At 43.8% G+C, this 22,452-nt stretch overlaps 1 protein-coding gene across 1 annotated transcript in view; it reads left to right on the forward strand.

Moving 5' to 3' along the window:
- Nucleotides 1-22,452, forward strand: part of SLC16A2 (solute carrier family 16 member 2) — a 111,268-nt gene that overhangs the window by 79,464 nt on the left and 9,352 nt on the right. The window contains exons 2-5 of the mRNA XM_083596454.1: nucleotides 11,044-11,188; nucleotides 18,468-18,930; nucleotides 21,454-21,597; nucleotides 22,000-22,228. Of these exons, the coding sequence (XP_083452580.1) occupies nucleotides 11,044-11,188; nucleotides 18,468-18,930; nucleotides 21,454-21,597; nucleotides 22,000-22,228 (981 nt within the window). The remainder of the gene's footprint in view (nucleotides 1-11,043; nucleotides 11,189-18,467; nucleotides 18,931-21,453; nucleotides 21,598-21,999; nucleotides 22,229-22,452) is intronic.

Consider the following 22,452-nt stretch of genomic DNA (forward strand, 5'->3'; position numbering starts at 1 on the left):
GTCATCTGAAATTAAAAATCCAGTTAATTTCAATGGTTTCAAATCAATTGGAATTCAAGTGGGCCATGCCCTAGGCTTTAAACAATCCATAGACCAGTGTTCCCCAACCTAATGCCCTCCAAGTATTTTTGACTACAGCTCCTATCAACCCTGACCATTGACCATGCTTGCTGATGAACTGCGTCCCAAAACTTCTCAAGGGACCAGACTGGGGAAGGCTGCCATAGACTGTACCTACCCCATGTTCAAAAGCAAAGTTCTGTTCCTCAGATGAGTTATGGTCATGGGAATGGTGAGTCGGCCAACTAATAATTGGCTATCCATGGAAGGAACATAGCAATTCTTCCTCAATTAAAGGAAGAAAGTTGCAGTTCTGTGCTAGGTAGAACCAACCACCAGCAAAGTGTTTGAAAATTTCTTTCCCCCTTTTTTTAAGAGCAGGGACAGGAGATGATCCATTGAAATCTTACTTACGCAACTGCTGAGTCTCCAGGGATATTGGCAGAGACATCTGTCAGGAAGACATAGTTCAAAGGGATGAGCATAGAACAGGCAGCTCTTTCTATATACATAGTAACAACAAAGGCTACCTAGGTGTGCAAAGCAAAATATTTGATCAACTGAAGGTCTGACTACAAGGGAGATGCAAAACTGATATCCAGAAGGACAGTTGCATTAGTCCACTGCAGCAAAAGTCAACATAGAGTCTTGCAACACCTCAAAGACTAACAAATTTATTACATCATAAGCTTTTTGTGGAGTGGGATCCTCTTCATCAAATGCTGGGTTCTAATTCATTAAAGTTTGGAAAGTTTGTGCCACAATAAATGTAGTAGGCTGCAATCTGGACCATGTTGACTCAGAAGTAAGTCCTACTGAAAGCACTGGGTTTATTCCCAGGTAAATGGAATTGGATTACAGCCTTAGAATATATATTTGATTTGAATTAATTTTATAATGAAATGATTTTAGAATGTTGTATTATTTTATTGTTGTTAGCTGCCCTGAGCCCGGCTTCGGCTGGGGAGGGTGGGATATAAATAAAATTTATTATTATTATTAATTTATTATAGTTTATAAAGTGCAACTGAACTCCTCGGTTGTTGCTTTTTGCTGCATTTAAATACAAAAAATCTCTGAAAAACAAAGTCTGAGAAATGCAACTGTATTGTTCACCCTAAGCTATTGTATCCAGGTGATGTTGTTCCATACACAATAAGCTGCATTGACATATTCCCTGTGCTGAGAATGAAAGTCATGTTAGCCAAACCCTCGATGTGTGTGGCAGCTTTGATCTGTCGCTCTGCAATTCCAGTGGCTCAAAAGTTCGTACCCTGTGTGGGCCTGCCATGTCTCTCCAAGCCTCAAACTTATCTCCACAACGACCAGATTTTAACTTGGTCAGCCAGCAGTTTTTACCAGAAACCATAATTCAGGTCAGCTTCATACCTAATTTGAGCTCTCTTAGGAAAACATGGTTTCAGACAGATTTGTCTCTTGGGATGGTGGAAATGAAATTCAGGGATTGTTGACCTCACACATTTGCAACTCGCCAGAAAACTCTCGCCAAGAAAACTGCCTGACTTGGCAGGCTGCAGTGAGGGAGGAAAGGGCAATTCTTTCTTCCAGAAGCAACCTATCAAAATGCTTGACATTTGCAGGAGCAACCCCTGGGGTATAGGAAAAGGTGCTTTTTGCACACCCCTGGTGACGGGATGTTGAATTTATGTGTGGGCAACTGAACTGAGCGTCTTCAAGATATGCTTTGGAAATGTGAATTCCCAATGTACCAAGGGACATAGCCACAGGATGGAGGACAGCTTGGAGTCCACCATCACTAAGGCTAAAGAGCCCGAGTGATGCGGTGCTTAGAGTTCTAGAATGGTGGACGTTGTCTTCCATGGAGGGCCATAGCTTCCCTACACCTGGATTACTAGTGTTGAACTAGGACCGGGGAGACCTTGAGGAGGGGTTCAGACTTGGGACTTTCTGCATGCAAAGCATCTGATCTGCCATAGAGCTGTGGCCTTTCCCTATTCAAAGGAAGCAGCCTTATACTAAATCAGGCCACTGGTCCATCTAGCTCAGTATTTACACTGATGGGCAGTGGCTCTCCAGGGTCCTAGGCAGAGGAGTGCCCAAGCCCTATCTGGAGATCCCAGTAACTGAGCCTGGGACCCTCTGCATTCAAACCATATGTTCAATCAATGAGCTCTGGACTTCCCCTGGATCCCTAAGGTATAGGGCCAGTCCTCCCTGACCACACGCATCACCCTTGCCAGTCTAGTCTGACATCCTTCAAACCACAGTGCCTTACCCAACACAGTGCAACCCTTATATAGGCACAGTGCCTTATACAGGCACACACAACAGTGCAGTGAAAACCTTAGTTTATGCCTGCCAATCTCTGCAGCTGGAAGGAGCATCTATGTGCTCCTGTTGCTCGCACATAGGGCAAAAAAGGTGGGTGCAATATTTTAAAGCAGCAGCGCCGGTTTGGGCGAACTCACAATTTTGGGTGCAAGCACACAATCCTCCTTTACATGGAGAATAGGTCTACCAATGGCCACTAGCCAGGATGGCTATGCTCTGCCTCCACAGTTGGGCACAGTCATGCTTCTGAGTACTAGTTGCTGGAAACCACAGGAGGGGAGGATGCTCTTGTACCTGAGTCCTGCTTGCAGGTTTCTCACATGCATCTGGTTGGTCACTGTGAGAACAGGATGCTGGACTAGATGGACCACTGGCCTGATCTAGCTGGGCTTTTCTTAAGTTAGCCTTTTCTCAGGGCAAGCTCTCAAACACAGTTCAACAAGTTTGCAGTGTGGTTCAGCTCAGATTGTGGAGCAACCTCGTCTGGGGCAAAGCCACTTGGCTAGGTCCTGTGCTGTCTCCCCCCCTCCCATTCCCTGGAGTAGCATTGTGACTATTTTTTAAAAAATATGTTTTCAGCTTTTTACTGAGCGTATAGGCAGACATGTGCCCCAAGTCAGACTTGCACCACAGGTGAAGAATCTGCTGAACTTCCAGAAAACACCCAGTCACTGTTCTCTAAGCAGATCCCTGCCTAGATAAGATAAGATGACTGGGATGAAAGCTTAGCATAAGGTTATTTTGCCTGGCAAATCCCCAAGTGAGAGATAGAAAGGGGGGGGGTTGCATCCTCTGAAGATCAAAATTCAGCACATCATGTTTCCCTCTCTTTGCATTTGAAGTCCATGGGCCAGAGAGGCAGTCAGGATGCTTGATAAGCAAAAGTGGTGTTGAGATGCTGTGAAATAGTTTGGCTATTCTTGGTTCCTGCCCCCTCCCAGTGGACAGCTTGATGATGGCAATAAAAGTCTTTAGTGAATAACAACAACCCTCTTTTATTGGTCTTTACATTCCTTCTTAATCTGCTGTAATACGCCTAAGAATGGAACATTGAGTGTGGTTTGCTAGACCTGCTTGGACTCTGGTTGGCTTATGACAGGGGTGCCCCCTCCCTTCTACAAAGTTATATATGAAAATTGAAATCAAAAGCCCAGTGAATGCTCTGTAGCCAACCTGTTTTCTAAACAAATTAGAATTAGTTTCTAGAAACCAGTAATTCCCCCTATAGAATGTGGGACCCACAACAAAACAATGGCTGTGTCCTCACCTTCCTAAGATGAGTGTTTCTGTTCAGAGCTGTATGTATACAGTACAGGGTTTTATGGGGTGTTAGGAGAGGATTAATACCTCTGTCGGAGGACACATCATGTTCCTTCAGGGGTAGTTTGTCCATCTTGGGTCCCCACCCTGCACTCAGCTCTCACCTGTGGCTGCTAGAAGCTGTCAGCAGGCGACAGCGGCCACACCCGGAAACAGCTTCAACTGGCCAGCTAAACCAGGTGAAGGTAGCCAATGGATCTCAAACCCTCAGTGATTTAGGGACTTCCCCTGCATGTGAAGACAGGTTCCTGCAGATTGAGCAGACAAGACCAATAGTGGGTCCACTGTTGAAGAAGTTGGTTTCTGCACATACTGTAGAGGGAAGTGATGGGCAAATGAAACTCATCAACCTGGGGAGGTAGCTCATCTAGGAAAAGGGAAACTGGTCCTAAACCTCTTCTGCCTTGCAGGATATTTTTGGGATAAGAAGAGGCTAAGGAGTAAACCCTACGCAAATCCAGTGTGGAGGCCTTGTACGCCTCCTTGTGGCAACTCCTGCAGGCACATTGGTGCCTAACATATTGCTCTGCTTTTCTTTGGACCACATCAGTGAGGCCGAGAGGGGGTTCTTGTTGCCTTGGCAGCCCAGGACCTCCACACACTGCCCAGGCTTGCGCCCCAGGGAGGTCACTGGTGCTGCTAATGCAGTGGTTTGACTTCACTTCCAGAGGTGCACTCTGATGTCTCTCGAGATAGATGGATGCAAATAAATGTTCAGGATTCCAGCTAGCTAGTTACCCCTGCTCAGGGCATTCCATCTCCAGTCTCCCAATTTTCTTTCCCAAACAAACACAAAACATTCCACGGCTCTGGGAAAAGCTGTTTTCACTGGGCTACTCCTGAAACATCTGGAGAACACCATATTGGCTACCCTGTCTCACTCAAAGCCTTACTTGGTAATGCTGATGATTGAACGCATGTGCAAAACATGTGCTCTACTCATCTTCTCAAATTACTTGCAGAATTACACGTACTCAGAGGAGGCTTCCCCTTGCAACCCTGCTTGAATCACTGCTCTGGTTTTGTCTCCTTCTAATCAGGAGACATCCTTAGAACAGTTACATGGGTCCTGAAATGTAAGAATGAAGTAAGGCTTTCAATGTATACCTTTCGCAGGTGTTAAAGAGAAGGCTGCCTCTGGTTCAGAAGAAAAGCTTCCAGAAGCTTGGTGATGGCACAGGGGAAGTGTTCTAGTCAGTGGTTCCCAAATTTCTTGGGAATGTTTTCCCCCTTAGTTCCATAAACTCATCCCCAGTGGCCCCTACCTTGTATTATTCAAAACAGTGATTTGCTTGACCCCCTACAGAAGATAATAGCCCAATGAAATTCAAAACAGTAACAATTAATTGCACATTTATTTAAAATCTGATTAAAACTATTTAGTTTAATTAATTTATCCACCTCTCCCTTGCCTCTTAGTGCCCCTCTAGATAATCCTGCTGAAGGTGGAATCTCTCCCATTGGGAACCCCTTCTCTAGTTCTTCCTCACTGACATCAGTTGTAATACCCTAAGCAGCTCACAGTTGTTTCATCCTATTTCTGCATCCATCTGATGGAATTGCAAGATGGGAAGTGGTTGGGGAAATTCGTACAATGGATGAGGCCTGCGACAGGATGTCGTGCACTTGCCTGCTGATCCTCCAGTGAGCATGCTCCCTTCTCTGTCCTTAGGGGAAAACCACTAATCCAAGAAACAGATGCCTTCCCACTATTTCTCTAGAGGTCAATTTATGATGAATGAAAAGACTTATTGCAATAAACACAGAGGGCAGTTTTTAATGGTGGTGTTTTTGTAGCAGTGTTGAGCAAAAATGCCCAAGGAGATTTGAGGTTTTGCCTTAAAACAATTCCTTCCTTTTCCTTTTTTGTTCCTGTTCCTGGAAAAACAAGTCAGTAAAAAATTAATTATCCATTGTATAGATGGTTTGTCTCACTTAACAGGGCTGCATTTGCAAATATCCAGCCTTAATATCTATAGCTGCTGGATACAGTTATCTCAGCAAGCAACTAGACTGGCTTGTGCCTTCATCTAGGGCAGCAGATTTGGGGAAACTTTGGGCCCTTGCATGCTGCTGAATGACATCTCCCATCTTCCTTGGCCATTGACCTTGTTTGGTGGGGTTGATGGGAATTGTAGTTCCGTAACCTCTGGACAGTCAAAGGTTCCTCCCACCTTATCCAGGGGCATGGTCTGAAGACATCTGCTGCAGGAATCTTGCAGAATATAAGGAGGTTTGGGTCCGGTCAGTGCCCAGATAAAAGACCTCCTAGAAACTATGCATACCACCCTGAATACTTTTCTGAAAGAAAAGTATGATGATGCTACTACTAATAATAATCAATTTACAATGCTATATATAATTATGAAAGAGTGGGAATAATTTGTTAATGAAAAGGTAGGTGTTTCATGTATAAACATGAGATGGTGAAATTCTATAGGTAAGGACTTCCTTTTATGTATCCTGGATCTCAGTAATAAAGGACTTAAGAGAAGCCTCCTGGATCAGGCCATTGGCCCATCCATCTAGTCCATCATCCTGTTCTCACAGTGACCAACCAGATGCCCGTGAGAAGCCTGCAAACTGGACCCGGGCACAAGAGCCCTCTCCCCTCCCATGGTTTCCAGCAACTAGTATTCAGAAGCATTTCTGCCTCCAAACTGAGGCATCCCCTTCACACTGAGGAAGAAGGGGTGAGGGAAGATCTACTTCAGGAACAAGGAGGGAAGAAAGATTGACGGGAACTGCTGCCCATGTGGACACTGCTGCCTGAGGTGGTTGCCTCACCTTGCTTCGTGGATGGGCCAGCTAGCCCTGGCAAGTAGCCATCAATAGTTCATGAATGCACCCAGTCCTCTTTTAAAGGTTGGTGGCCATCATTGCCTCCTGTCGGAGTGAGTTCTGCAGTTTAGCTATGCACTGCCTGAAGGAGGACTTCCTTTTATGTAGCCTGGATCTTCCAACATTCAGCTTCATTGACTGTCCATGAGCTCTAGCATTATGAGAGAGAGAAACTGTTCTATATCTGCTTACTCCGTGCCATGCATAATTTTATAATCTTCCATCATGCCACCTCTGACTCGTCTTTTCCCTAAATTAGAAAGTACCTCATTCTTCAGCCAAAAAGTCTCTCAAAGTGACATATGTGCAATCAAGTAAAACAAGACAGTTCTGCCTGCAGGCTTATAGTCTAAAAGCATGACATGCAAGGGGGAAGGGGCAGAGAGGGAAGGGAAGGGAAAGCAAATTCAGGTACCAGTTCTTAGATAGTATTATTATACTGACCAGCTGGCACAGAAGCTCACCAAATGCCAACTGTGCCATGTTAAAAGGACCAAACACTTAATCTTGTCATGCTTTGTTCAAAGCATCACAGTTTGCATAGCAACAAATGACTTCTTCTGTGGTGGCTGATCATATGGAAAAACTTCAGTCCCTGTGTGACATGGATTTAACATGGTTATCAGTAAGCATCATTTCTTCTCTGCATTATTCTGAGTATCCTTGCCAAAGTACACATTCGTCACCGAACAACAAATCTGGGCAGAAGACATGGCCTGGTAAATACTGCTATCAGTATTGTAAAGTTGAATGGAGTTTCCCTCCCAATTTTCATCAGTTTCAGCCAGCAAATACAACTTCTACAAATTGGAGGCCATAGACCAGTGGTCTTCAGCAGGTGGGTTGGGATCCATTACCCGGTCACAGACTGATTTTAACAGCAACACTACCACCATACAAATACACAAAATTAAGCAATAGGTTCTGAAATGCTTGTTTGGGTTAAAAGTTAAAGGCCTGAAGAAGCTGAAGACTACTGTTCCAGAACAGCCACCCCATTCTGGTGCCCTACAGTTGTTTTATACTATAACTTCCATCAGCCCCAGCCTGAAACATCTGAAGATCACCAGATTAGGAACAGCTCTTCTACAGCCTTTTTCCCCCTTTAAGGGAAGGGGGAGAAAGCAAAACTTTCTGAACTCCAGGTCAATGGGTTTTGTGTGCATGCTTTTTTGGATCTTCTCCCATGTGACCAAATTTCAGTCCAACTCTTCATGTGTAAATCCTTCTTAATTGCATTCTGAATCTGGTCCATTAAACTTAATATCTCAAGAAGCTTTTGTGTCAGTGTTTCTTGGACTAAATTCCCCCTTAACAACCACATCACAGGATGAATTTCAAACCATACAGAGACCATATAACATTTTACTGCTGCAGTTTCAATAGGCAGGAACATTTTTTGGAAGTATCCAATTTAATAAGTCGGCTCCAGCTTGCTTTTTCCAGCCTCACCCCCACCTACCCCACAACTGCACCTTTTCATATATATCTATTATTTGCAGTATTTTGGAAGTGAGCCACGTAATCCTATTAGAAGTACTTGATTACACTGTGTGCCCTGTTTGTATCCAAAAGAGCCACTTGCAGTAAAGGTTTGCCTCCCGTCTGCTCTTTCTCCGGTTGTATTTTATCCAGCCCAAACAGGAGCCCAGTTGGAGTGAAGTCGATCCCAAGGACCCCCTGCTGTGTCTCAATTATTGTCCTTTTTTAAAGCTTTCAATTTATTACAGGAAAGCCTTTGGCTAAATTGGTTTGGGGAGGGAAAATATAATTAATTTGAAAGATAATCTGCTCTCACAATGGAAGGTTTCTTTGTACTGAGTGTCTGGGAAAAGGTTGGGTTGAAGAAAGGACTCTGGACATCTTAGCTTCCTTCTTAATTGGGCACTTGCTGTTCTCTGAATATCTTGAGGCGTGTTGAGGACTGGCTGTACTGGGAGACCAAGTCATTTGCTGAATTCATGCAGTACAAACGGAAACTCATAACTACAGAACAACAAGACCATCCAGAGGCTGCATGGACAGACCCCTTTTTCAATTGATTTAATAGTACTTTTTTGTTTCAGATGTTAGGTGTGTTGATCTAGTTCAGCCTCTGCCAACCTGTGACCTTCCAGATGTTTTTGGATTCCTCCTCCTGTTAGTCCCAGCCCCAGCCTGGGAGTTGTAGTGCAGCAGCACCTAGAGGGCACCATGATGGAGAGGGTGAGCTACTAGGCAAGGCAGCATATCCAAAGGTAGCACCCCATCAGCCAAGTGATGAAAGTAGAAACCTGTTTCTTTGGACACCTGGAGAAAATATCTCACACAGGAGGCATAATATAGGTTTTAAGGGGAACAAGAAATGCAACATGCAGGCTTTAAAACTGAATTTTACAGGTAGTTCTGGTAGAAAGAAACAGCAACAGAGAGGTGGAGAAGGGAAATTTCATAGAATCATAGAAGGATCCTGAGGGTCATCTGTTGGCATTGTGTAGCAGCTATTGCATGAGCAGCTAAAAGAGATCAGAGCTGAGATGGATAAGATAGTGAATGAAAATAGACCAGAGAAAGATGAGATGGAAAATGAGGTTAAAGAAAACACAGAACTTTTGGAGAATATTATTGATAAAGGACTGCCAGAACAGGGAGAGCAAAATGTTAAATTTGGTGGCAATTGATGATAAAATTGTGAGGATCTTCACACAGGTGCTCTTGTGTGAATAAAGGTGAAGGGTTTATTGTTTCTCAACATGGAGGAATGGTTGTTGAAGTTATCGGAGGTAAAGTTCTTGTGCTGGACTGGAGGGTAATTCTTGTTGATGTAAATTGATAATAACAATTGAGGAACCCATATTTTGTGTGGAAAGGAAAATGAATGGACTTGAGATGTTTGGGTCTGAAGGTTGGAATACTTTGAATAATCTTTTTATATGTATCTGACAAACAGAGAATCAGAAGCCCTTTTTCTTTTTGCTTTTTCTGTTTTTTCTCTCCCCTCCCCCCCCCCCCCGTTTTCATTCTTTTATTACCTTTATCTTTCTTCTCTTTCTTTTGTTCCCCTTGCTGTGTGTGTCCTCTACTCTGGGTCATTGAAAGGATTGTATGCACATGAAGGTGATGGTTGGTTGGTGAAGGACCCTGTGTGAGAGGCAGGGAAGGGAACATCTCCCAGAGTGGGAGGCTGGGAAAAGAAAGGGAAGCTCCCAGGTGAGAGCTAGGAGGGTCATAGGATTATAGAATCATAGAATTGTAGAGCTGGAAGGGACCCTGAGGATCATCGGGTCCAACCTTCTGCAAGGCAGGAATATGTAACTGTCCCATACGGGGATCGAACCTGCAACCTTGGCATTATCAGCATCACACTCTAACCAGTTGGGTCCACCCCCTTCTGTGTGAGACAAGGATTAAGATCTACCTTTCAGAGAGGGCTTTGAATTTTCTTCACTCTTTTTCTTCTTCTTTTTTTAGATTAATATGTTTTTTATTGCATTGTATGATAGAAAAGTTTTCCCCAAAAATTATTTGGAAAAAAAGAATTTTGTTTCTTGTCATTTGAATCTATTGGCCTTTGGAACTCTCCTGACATCACACCTGTCACTGGTCCTTCTTCACACCTTGATTGTTTTTGCATGGCTGAAATGTGTTCTTTAACTCTGTTAATATTGATTTATTTCATAAAATTTATTTGCAGCTTGATTGTAAAAAAAATAAACAGCTCAAAAAACTCAAAGCGATTTATGAAAAGAACAAAACAATATTTTTTCCCATAAAAGCAGTCAAAAACAGCTATTTAAGACATAAAAAAAATTAAAATCAATGATAAGCTAAAACATGAGTGCTGCCACATTAAAATATTGAGTTCTTACAAATACGGAATGGTTAATATGTGGCACTTAGACTAGGGCCAGTTTTATGAGTCAAAGTGGTCAACTGGGCATATATGGGATAAGGCATCTCAGGGAAGCTGGTCCCAAGTTGTGAAGGGCTTTGTATACTTTTAGTTAACGTTTTGAACTTGGCCAGGCAGAAAATTGGCAACCAGCACAAGTCTCTGAGCACAGGTGTTATATGCTGGCAAGGTCTCACTCCTGTCAGCAATCGTGCTGCAGCATTCCGCACTAGCCGCAGCTTCTAGGTCCAAGTGCAAGGGAAGCCCCATGAGGAGCACATTGCAATAATCCAGTCTTGAAGTCCTCAGAACATGAACTACCGCCTGATACTAATGCCTCTTGCTTGTCTGGATGAAGGATAGAGAGGAGTTTGTGTGTAGAAAGCCTCCTGCAGAAAGGTAGCATTTACTGCTTTTCCTGCATTTTTGTGCCTGGCCCCGCCCACTTCTGGGAAGGCTGCCCACAAGGGAAAGTGACCCTTGGGAGGAAAAAAATGTTACCCATCACTGGTCTGGAGTCTAAAAGGACTTAACTGCGCCTTGGCTTCTTTACTGCCATTGATGCCCAACTGGATCTTGCTTTTACCAGGTGCCGTTCTCACCTTCCTCTCCTCCCATCTCTCTTTTCCCATCTGCAGCCTGGGTTGGATCCTTGGGCATGGGGATGATATTCTTCTGCTCTCCTATCGTGAGCATCTTCACCGACCGGATCGGCTGCAGGACGACGGCTGCCTCGGGAGCGGCCATTGCCTTCATAGGGCTCTTCTCCAGCTCCTTCACCAAGTAAGTCTTCAGAACTTTGATCCTGCATCACTGTCCAGCATTAATGTCTGGTGTGAATTGTGCTTTAGGGCTCTTCTTATACTCTGTTACCAAACCAAGGCAATTGGTGTTTTAGCAAAGAAGAAGAAGGAGGAGGAGGAGGACCCAGATCCTGCACTGTGTTTTTCTCTTCCTGATTGTCACTTCAGATCAACTGCAGAGGTCCACTTGCAATGCAGAGGTCCATTTTCATGGAGAATAATGGCAACTAGCCACGAGGGCTATAATAATAAGAATTTATTATTTCTACCTCACCCATCTGGCTTGGTTTCCCCCGCCACTCTGGACAGCTTTCAACAGAACATTAAAAACAGAATAAAACTTCAGATATTAAAAACTTCCCCAAACAGGGCTATGCTCTGCCTTCCATGGTTGGAGGCAGTATCCTTCTGAATACCAGTTTCTGGGAACCACAGGACAGGAAAGTGCCCTTGTGCTTGGGTCCTGCTTGCGGGTTTCCCACAATAATCTGGTTAGCCACTGTGAGTACAGTGTTGGGGCTAGATGAGCCATTGGCCCAATCCAGCAGCTGTTTCTTATGGGATAATGCTAGACAAAGCCAGTTTGTGGCATGCATCTTAGGTGGTCCATCCCATGCATGCAAGCAACCATCTGAAGTGCCTGATTCTGTTGACACCCTTCAGAGGGGCATGCATTTGCAGAACGTTGCACATTCAGGAAACTCAGCCTAAGAAGGGGTGCAAATTGAGGGCCCAGGAGAAGATATTGTCCTGTGTACCTGGCTCTAGCCAGCCTGAAACATGGAGCCTTCTAGTTATTTTAGAGACTTGCAAAGGGCACCTTTCCCCTCTTCTCCACCTCATCCAAACTCCTCCTGCGCCCCATCCACCCTTGGTGCTGTGCGGTATAGTGCAAAATGGCTCAGGATCCAAGCTGTCTGCCTGATATTTGGGTTTATTGTTGCTACTAAGATGCAAGAGGAAAGGATATATTTCAACCTCATCACGTACACATTCCCTTCACAACCCTACTGCTCAACCCCAGGGTATTATTAGGCTCAGCCAGCCTAGTTCTCTCTTCCCCTTCTCCTCATTTACCCGACCCCAGCTGACTCTCAGTGTCCTTCAGCCATAAACGCAATTCTTAGGCTTGCACAGCCCGCCTAACTGTAAACCCTTTGGTTGTTTCAATGAAGTCCTATTCAGAGCAAACCCACTGAAATGGATAAACCTAGTCAGTCATGTCCGTTAACTTTAATTTTATTGGTTTTTCACATAATGCAATAGAAGATTCAAAATGTAGAACAAATAGGAAAAAAGGATAAAATCCTGGAAGTAAATAAAATAGTATATCTAATAGGAGATAAGGTAACAAGAAAGGAGAGGCAATGCACATCAAATAAAGTGGCCCCATTATTTTCAATATAAGTATTATGTGTCCCAACAAGGAAGGTAGCAAAGTTTGTTGCAATAGTTTGCATTGATGTAGGAGATGATTACTTCTACAGGGTCTGGTTCTGCTATTCCATTCTTAGCTCATATGTGAGTCCAGGATTTTAACGAAGCGGTTGGGCAAGTCATATGAATCCCATCTCCCCCAAATCAAAGGCAGCAGCAAGAACAGAACTTCCTGTCATTGACATTCAGTCTGAACCCAGAAGTTCTCTCTTCATGCAGTGAAGAGTTGCCTTTCTTACTTTTATGTTGTGCTGCAGCGTTCTGCACTAACTGCAGCTTCTAGATCAAGCACAAGGGAAGCCCCACTTAAAACACATTGCAGTAATCTTGTCCCCAAGTAATATTCTCTTACTATATAAAATTAAATCTGCATGCCTAGGGTGTACTCTGAGTATGCAGAAACTTTCAGTCAGCCTTGTTTTGCTTTGAAATTTACAAGCATTCAGCCACCTATGTTCAAATGTTTAGTGACATAAAACTTTTCCCATGCCTTTTAGAGCATTTTAACCACTGTGGTGCTGCTCTTAAGATGTCATGGCCTATAACTCTCATTGTCCTTGGCCATTGACCATGCTGGTTGAAGATGTTGACTGTGGTAGTCCAAAACATTTAGAGAGGACCATCACGGTGGTTACCCTGGTCTAAGCTTTTAGTGCCGGTTGAATGCTAGAGGGACTTGGGCCCAACAACAAGTTCGGCTGAAGCAGGATCAGCATCTTCTGAAAGCCTCTTGGGTCCTTTCAGGGATTGTCCACACTTGACTTATCCTCTGCCCAGAAAGCAGGGGTCCAAGTGGTTTCCTCCTTCCCTGCTCCTTTCCTAGGGAAAACCTGCTCTTCAGTGCTCAATCAGAGCAAATGTCAATCTGGAGAAAACCTGAATTGCCAATAATAGCCATCTGCCTACTTGGAAATAGACCATCTTCTCTGAACTATAGCCCAGATGGCCACATCCTTCAGCTTTCAAAAGAAGATTTTTTTTTCTGCCACACTAAAGTCATTAATAACTGCTAAACGCAACATTAACATTAAAAAACAGAGGAGGTTCATGTTTTTATGTAAGCCAGAACACAATGACAAATGGCCCTTGCAAGCTTTGCTTGGCTATGCATACTAAAAGGAAACATCAGGATATTAAATGGGTTTTTAGCGAAGAATGCATTCTTGCCATAAAATACTTATTTTCCCCTCAGCAATGTGCTGTTCCGACCAAAACAGAGTTCTTTTTCTGTTTATTTTTAGGGTTTCAGAATGTCTGAGGCTTTCATGCTTGCTGCAAGTTGCAGGTTAGATTTTCAACAGATTTACAGGCCAGCACAATTGAAACCATTCAGTCTTCCTCTATCTTTGAAGCATCGTTGGGCGGCCAAGAATTCCATTCCATTTGTCCTTTATAACCTGTAACTCCTCCAGCCAAGCTTCAAATTATAGGCTATGACCAGAATCCTCAAGTTTAAAAAACACAACGCCATAAACTGCTGGAAAATAATGGAAATAAATCATGTTGTTATGACTTGAGGTTGGGGGTGGGAATACCACTTTTATGTAACATTGTAAAGTATCTTAAAATCTCTGGATACAATCCAGCCATAATTAGGCACTGTTAAGAGATTATGTAAATGTTGACTTCATTGTATTGGCTTGTATTAAATTCAGATTTCATTTTCAGCTCCACTCACTTCAAGCAAGAGAGCTAAGCACTTATTGTAAACAAGTGGTATTTTTTTAAAAAAGGAGAATAAAAAACTAAAGACATGTTTAAAGTGTCCCACTGAAATCATTAAGATTAAAATGCCACAGCTTTGGCTGGATCCCACCCAGTATTCAGCTCCAGAAGAGAAACCAGGCAAGATATTGTCCAACTAAAGCCTTAAAAGTACAGTCGTACCTTGGTTTTCGAACAGCCTAGTTCTCAAATGTTTTGGCTTCCGAACGATTGAAGCCTGGAAGTGACTGTTCTGGTTTTCAAGCGTTCTTTCGGAAGCCAAACATCCGACGGGACTTCCACAGCTTCCGATTGACTGCAGGAGCTTCCTGCAGCCAATCAGAAGCCATGCTTTGGAAGTCGAATGGATTTACAGATCAGATTCCATTTGACTTCCAAGGTACGACTGCATAGTGACCTTGGAGAGATAATCTAAACCTGAGGGCAAGGCAGAGGACTCCTCCACACTGCTGTCGTTACTGCAGCTGCCTTCTGCAACATGTTCTTGACACAATAGTGCATTAATGGTGGATTTGTTCTGCTTTATTACTTGTTCTGCAATGCTTCCCCAATGCTACCGCATTATTGCTATCAAGAGGGACTGCAGCATGACAAAAGTGGGCCAAAAAACCCCCCTCAGAATTTTTTGTTTATTTATTGAGAAGTTTTAGAATGTATACTGTTTGGCTATGAGGCAGTATGACTGGCCCAAAACATTTGCAGGCCAAACATCCTTGAAAGTGGGGGTTAATTTTTAACACAGAAAGTTGACTTATACCAATTCAGTTCATCTAGTCAAGTACTGTCTGTTCCTGATGGACAGCAGTTCTCCAGTGCCTCTAGAAGGGTCTGTTTCAGCCCTGTCACATGAGTGGTGGTCTTTTTGTAACTAAAGGTGCTAAGAATTGGACCTATTATTTATGTGTATTGCAACTCAGCTATAATACCTGTTACTTGATACTCTTTGAGATGGCATGGAGTTATAAATGGATGACATGGAGTAAGATGACACCTCACCGTGCAGTACCACTTTCTGTACAATACTCCCCCAATTCTTGGTAGTTCCTCCACCCTCAGAAGCTTGAATGTGTTTGCATATCCTCCAACATTTCTCCAATGAAAATAGGGACGTGATGATGATGTTGTTGTTACTATTATTATACCCCACCCATCTGACTGGGTTGCCCCAGCCACTCTGGGCGACTTCCAGCATATATAAAAACATGATAAAAAATTAAACATAAACAAACTGCCCTATGCAGGGTTGCGTTCAGATATCTTCTAAAGGTTGTATAAATTACTTATTTCCTTGGATCAGGGGTTGCATAACTCCAAACCCTCTAACATTTTCCCAGTGAAAATAGGGATGTCCTAAGGGAAAACGGGACATTCCGGGATCAAATCAGAAGCATCTTCTGTAAATCTGGGACTGTCCCTGGAAAACAGGGACACTTGGAGGCTCTGTGTTTTGTGACACAGGAGAATGCATTTTCCATGGCAGCTCTTCAGCTGTGGAACTCCTTTCTCATAAAGGTGCATCTAGCCCCCTCGTTATACAGCTTCCGGACGATGCTGAAGACACATCTCTTTACTCAGACTTTTGACACTTGAGATACATCTTTTTAGGGACCAACTTATTTATGTAATTTTAAGCTGTTTTAAACTGTTTTTAATAATACATAATTTTGTTTTTTAATAGTAGCATTGTACCTTAATTACTGCCACTCAGCCTGGGAAGGGCAGGTAATAAGAAAAAGAAAAAGAACACACATACCCCATGGTCAACAGACTTGTGCTGCTTTGTCAGAGGTTTCAGATCATGTTCTGAGATGGCAAATTAGGCTTAGCTACCATGGGCTGTGGCTTTGTCATCTCAAGAAAACTAAGCAAAATCATTTACTTGAAGACACTTTCCAAAAGGGCCGATAGATCATGGACTGCACCGAATTTTGCCGAGGGTTGCACAGAATATTTGAGAATCTGCCAAGTACCTGCACCCCAGCAGGAGGTCTGCTAAGAACCTGCTGCAATGAGGAGGTAGATTCACTGAAGGAGGAGAGGCATGGAGGGCATCTTTCCCAAGGAACCTAAAATCTGTGCTTTGCTTTATTCTGATGTGGGGCGTTGACTTCATTTCAGCTAGCCTTGAAAACTTTCATTTTTGAAAGCTGAGCTGTGAGGGAAGAAGTGAGTGGAGATCTTAATCTGTTCTGGGATCTGTTCTCCATCTCTGCACATTGGCACAGTACAGTTTGCATTTTTATAGTCCAGAGAAGAGTTTCGCCTTTGAAGTAGCTGAGCACTGAAGCTGTTAGTGGCTGTGATGTTGTGCTTCTCCCAAGGTGTCTCTGATGTGGTTCTGGAAGAACTGAAAATTGGCTTTCAGGACAGCCTTTGAATAGCATCAGGTAGAAATTGTGTGTCTCTTTGTGCTTGAGTAGCCAAGGAGAAAGGCATGTCATGGAATAAATGATACCCTCATAAATGTTTTCTTAATTTCCTCTTGCCTCATTTCTTGTGGGCAGGACCACCTATACCTGCCTTATTAGGAGCAATTTATGAATGTTCTGTTTTTAGAAAAGAATATGTTGTTTTAAGCCAATTTCCTTCCACAGTACATTACAAGGCTCAACAGACAGGGCTTTGTTGAGCTTTCTGCTGAAATGCAGAGTGGATGAAGCTGCATGATTATCCTTCTGAAACGAATGGCATTGCCTTCTGGCAGCCATCTTGTTATTACTTTTTTAAAAAGAAAGAAAGAAAAAGTCTTAGTAGTTGGAAAGTATTGGAGTGGTGCTGGTAGAGATTACTCCCAGAGTGGCTAACCAGAAGCATCTGAGATGCCTGCAAGCAAAGCTGCTGTTGCCCTGCTCCATTCCTGCACTGCAAGCTGATTGAATAGCCATTCCTTCTCCACAGGTAATCTTGGTATCTGTACAGTGGTACCTCGGGTTAAGAACTTAATTCGTTGTGGAGGTCCATTCTTAACCTGCAACTGTTCTTAACCTGAAGAACCACTTCAGCTAATGGGGCCTCCCGCTGCTGCTGCTGCGCTGCCGCCACACGATTTCTGTTCTCATCCTGAAGCAAAGTTCTTAACCCGAGGTACTCTTTCTGGGTTAGCGGAGTCTGTAACCTGAAGCGTCTGTAACCCGAGGTACCACTGTAATTCTGCATCAAGAGCTGGGGGGGGGGGGTGATGATTAGAGATTAGGGATTCTCAACACAGCAGTTTACCAGACTACAACTCCCAGTGTTGTAGTGCAGATATGTCTACATAAAAGAGGAAGGCTCTGTGGACCAGAGCAGGATGAGTCTGATGTCAGATATAAACTCTGTAGTAGTAGTAGTAGTAGTAGTAGTAATTTCTATAGTAGCACCACCACAGCTACCCCAGTCTATAGAATCTTCTCCTAAGGGAGCCCTGCCTGGTGCCAACTTCCTCATCTTTTCAGCAACAGGCAAATAGATTTGCTCCCCTGGGCAATTGAGTAACATCATTGGCTGGATGAGTTGCTCTTCTTTCCTTTAGGGTGTGTGTTCAGCTTAGGTTGGGATAGTATGTTTGAGAAGAGCCCTTTTACGATACTGTATCCTTGAATCTGGTTTTAATGTGATTATCTGATTTTCACTGTGTTACTTTTACTTTGACTTAGTTTACTAAACCTAAGTTGTTAAACTCCCCACATACCTGAGGTGCATCTGAAACCCTCATTGCAGAGCTTTCGACGAATGCTGAAGACACATGTTGCTGTTGTTTTTGTTGTTGTTGTTGTTATTGTTGTTGTTAATATCCCTCGTTTTCCCCAAACTCAAGGCAGCTTACACAAATTCAGACAACACAGATAAATTACAAAAAAGCTGAAAACATATAAAGGATAATCATTGAAAGATAATTGAACCCTAACAGGATTAAAACAATATAAAAATCAAACATATTAGAATACAGATAATAAAAACAGCATAGCACTATTGAAAGCCCTTTCTTTAAAAAATAACAGTCAGTTCCCAAAGGCCTGTCAGAATAAAATAGGCTTCATCAGATGGCATAAGAACATAGACACGACAATGACGATGGTGATGATGGAAAGTAACTGGTGTTTATTTGTTTCCAACAGGTCTCTTGAAGTCCGTTATTTCACTTATGGAGTCCTCTTCGGCTGTGGCAGCTCCTTTGCCTTCCAGCCCTCTCTGGTCATCCTTGGTCACTACTTCAAGCGGCGCCTAGGCTTGGCTAATGGCCTGGTGACGGCTGGCAGTTGCGTCTTCTCCATGGGCCTGCCTTTCCTCTTGAAGATTGTTGGCAGGGCCATTGGGCTGGCCCACACTTTCCAAGTTCTCAGCGCCTTTATGCTCGTCCAGATCTTCTTGTCCCTAACTTTCCGTCCCATGTTCCCTTCGACCTCTGACCCCCACGATGTGGAGCACGTGAAGCTAGACAGCCGGAGCTGGCGGCAGCAATGTGCATCGCAGATGCGGAAGTATTTCAGCCTGAGAGTCTTCAGGAAAAAGACCTACCGGATCTGGGCTTTCGGGATTGCAACTGCCGTTCTGGGGTACTTTGTACCTTACATGCATCTGGTGAGAGGAGGAGAAGACAGTTGGGGGTTGGGAAAGGTTGATATAAGGGAGTGAGGGATGGTGAAGGTGGTTCAGAAACCAGTGTGATTAGTTTTTGATGAAGAAGCTCCACAGGAACACAGCCAATCTGAGCAGGAGGGAATATTATGAGACTAATTCTGATTGGCTGACTTTCCTCCTACCTGGTGAGACTGTAAAATTGGTACATTGCCACTGAGGGAAATTTCATAATAACGATTGCGGGTTACACAGATTCCTTATTGCATGCCAGTGCTTGAGAGACTTCGCTGTTATTACAAGCCACCAAAAATAGTTCATTGAAAGTCAGCCAAGCTGGAAACATAAGAGCTATCCTGAAACTCAGCATCTTGAGAGCATTCTGCTGCCTCATCAATGGATCCAGCACTGTAGTTAAAGTGAAGGAAAACAGTTCTCTTTGCCTAGTGCTGAGTGACATGAGATGCTGTAAGTCGCAAAGCAGATATCATCTTACCCATTTGTTTGCTTGCTAAACTTATACAACGTATTAGGAAAAGAACAAGCAACAACAGCACCAGCGTCCCCCATAACAGTGATAGAATACTTTGGCAGCATGCTAACAGTAAACAAAACAAGACTCCAACCTACTGACTAGCAGATAAAAATAAAAACACAACACCAAAAGCATTGGGCTAGGACCTGGGAGACCAGGGTTTGAATCCCCACACAGCCATGAATCTCACTGGGTGACCTTGGACCAGTCACTGTACCTCAGCCTAACCTACCTCACAGGGTTGTTGTTGAAATGAGGGGGAGAACCATGTAAGCTGCTTTGAACTCCTTGGAAGGAAAGGTGGATATAAATGCAATAAATAGTAACAGCAACAATATCCTCCCTAGCCCCCAAATCACTCACATTAACCCAATTTTTCTTCTTTTAAATCTCCCCACCCCACCCAGAAGTCTGGCATTAAGGCCAGCTGCTGTAAAGTTGTGGTGGGTGAGTCCAGGGTCCTCCAAGTATGGTCCAGCACCTCTCCTCTAATTTCATGGGGAGCAGCAACAAAAGCAGAGCAGGAAAATGGTAAAAGTTTCACCTGCTCTGCACTTGTTTTCGGTGTTGCTGCTCTCCTGCTGCTGGAGGTTAATTTATTCAGTGATATGAGATTTCAGGGCAACTGAAAATACTTCTTCAGTAGGATTGAGCACTATATCCTAGGCATTGTTATCCATTTTTAAAGTGACTTTTTTTTTTTTTGCCATTACAGTGGTTGGTTAGAAACAAGCTTGTCTTTTAAGACAGCCTTTCCAGAGCAGATGCCTTCCAGATGTTTTGGGCTGCAACTCCCATCAGCCCCAACCAGATAGCCATGCAAGGACTTTGCTGCCCTTCCTATCACTCTGTGGTGTGGAATACCAGGATTGTGTGCTGGGCAACTGAGTAGGGCATCAAAAGTCTTTCAGAATCCTTTCAAGATCCCCTTCAGTGTGTAATTGATATATACAGTACTTCATTTTCTCTCTACAGAAACCCAAGGAGATGTTGTGCCTGCATAGTGCACCATGTGGGAACCTTCTAGAACAGGGTAGGGCATTGCACATTCTTCAGAGCCTGTTAGAGATTATGGATTATGGCCAGAGAGTGTGCAAAACTGATATTGCCCAAGTCCTGTTGGGATTATGCATAATGACTGGTGATTGTACAATTTTTTGTTTATGTACAGTATATATATAGACGTTCTCCAAGACATGTTGGCGCTTACATACGTTGACCAGGAAATTACACCCTTCCCTCTTCATGGCTGGATTATGTGCACATACTCCATGAGGCCTGGTTGTTATGCACATTAACCACCCAACTTACCTCTCCCTTAACATGTGATGCTTCTTGTGAAGTGGAGGAACAATATGGTGATATCAGCATCACATTATGACTGTGAGGTTGGTGAGTCACCATGTGGAGCTGCTTTAAGGGTTTCTGGTTCCAAAGGTCCCCTTAGGCTAGACTTCAGCTTCCAGTTCCTGAAGGCCCAGTACAAGACAAGGCTTGCAAGGCCCAGTACAAGACAGCAAGGCTGTCCCAGTCATGGTGACAAACGAGATCTCTCTGGAGAGCCAAAATGCGAGTGGCATGTGCTTTTGTTTCATGGAGCCATTCTCATTATTGACAACTTTTTGGTCCCCAGGGCCCAGACAGTGCTGTGAAGCAGAGGAAGAAAATAAAAATCAGGCATTATGAATGAAATAAAAAGATAGGATCCGCGTCAAAACTTGATCATTGAAGGTGCTATTGTTACAATGCTTAGCAGGGGTGACTGTGGAAAAAAATGAATTCAGAGCAGCAGACAACCTTGCTAGTGAGGCATATCGTTGGAGCTCCTCAACCCATAATTCATTGCTAACCCAAACATTGTCTCTGCTGCTGTGGTCCATTCACACTGCAGGTCCCAAGGGTTGCTTTTGCTTCAAGCTCCTGCAGGTGAAGCCCACTGTAACAAATGCACACCTGATGTCCTTGTTCCCTCTATCTCCTCACTTTCCCAGGTGAAGTACGTGGAAGAGGAGTTCAAGGAAACAGAAAGGGCATGGATTCTGCTGCTTTGCATTGGAGCTACATCAGGGGTCGGGCGTTTGGCTTCAGGGCCAATAAGTGACCTCATCCATGGGCCGAAGAAGATTTACCTACAGGTAGGCAGCGAATCTCTGAGTTGTTAAAGCATTTGTAGTATTGAAGGATCACTTCCAGTCCGCCTCTTCAAATAATCTTTTGGGAAGGCCGTCCATTTCTTCACGGCCCAGTCAGTGACCTCCTGCCTTCAGAGTGCAGGTGCTCTGTGCATTTAAGCCCTTCCTACTGGTGATACTTACTTTTAATATTTAACTGGAGCATCTGTGAGAGGGGTGAGTTGTCTGTCCCCCAGACCACTGATGAGGATAGAGTCACTGGGACCTGAGAATATGCAAATCAGCCATCCTTCCTCTTGGGTGCTGTTCCTAGTTTACAGTCCTTTCAGTCTCTTAACCCCCTTGGGTGTGGTGGAATCGCTCCAAGTTTGTTGCCTGAATGACATCAGTATTTTGTCTCCTCAGGTTGCCTCCTTTATACTCTTGGGTATAATGTGCATGATGATCCCACAGTGCCAAGAGTTTTGGGGGGTCATTATTGTCTGCCTTTTCCTTGGACTTTGTGATGGACTCTTCATAACCATCATGGCTCCCATTGCTTTCGAGCTGGTTGGGCCCATGCAGGCATCTCAAGCCATTGGTTATCTCCTGGGACTTATGGCCATTCCAATGACAGCAGGTCCCCCAATTGCAGGTAAGTGAATTGTCAGGCTGGGTTACCTTGATCAAAGTAAATGGTTTTTGGAACGTCCAACAGGACTTCTCCCTGCAGAGGCATAAGCAATTGATAATGGGTGTGCAGACTCATACTGGGCTCTTGCCTTAAAGCCCAGAAATCTCCATGTAGTCGCAATTGGACCTGCACCAGTAGCAAAATGTGCCTGGCACCTGGGGAATTTGGAACGCTGTCCAAGTGGC

The sequence above is a fragment of the Podarcis filfolensis genome (genome assembly GCF_964270895.1).
Source record: "Podarcis filfolensis genome assembly, chromosome: Z".
In the NCBI taxonomy this organism is placed as follows: Eukaryota; Metazoa; Chordata; class Lepidosauria; order Squamata; family Lacertidae; genus Podarcis; species Podarcis filfolensis.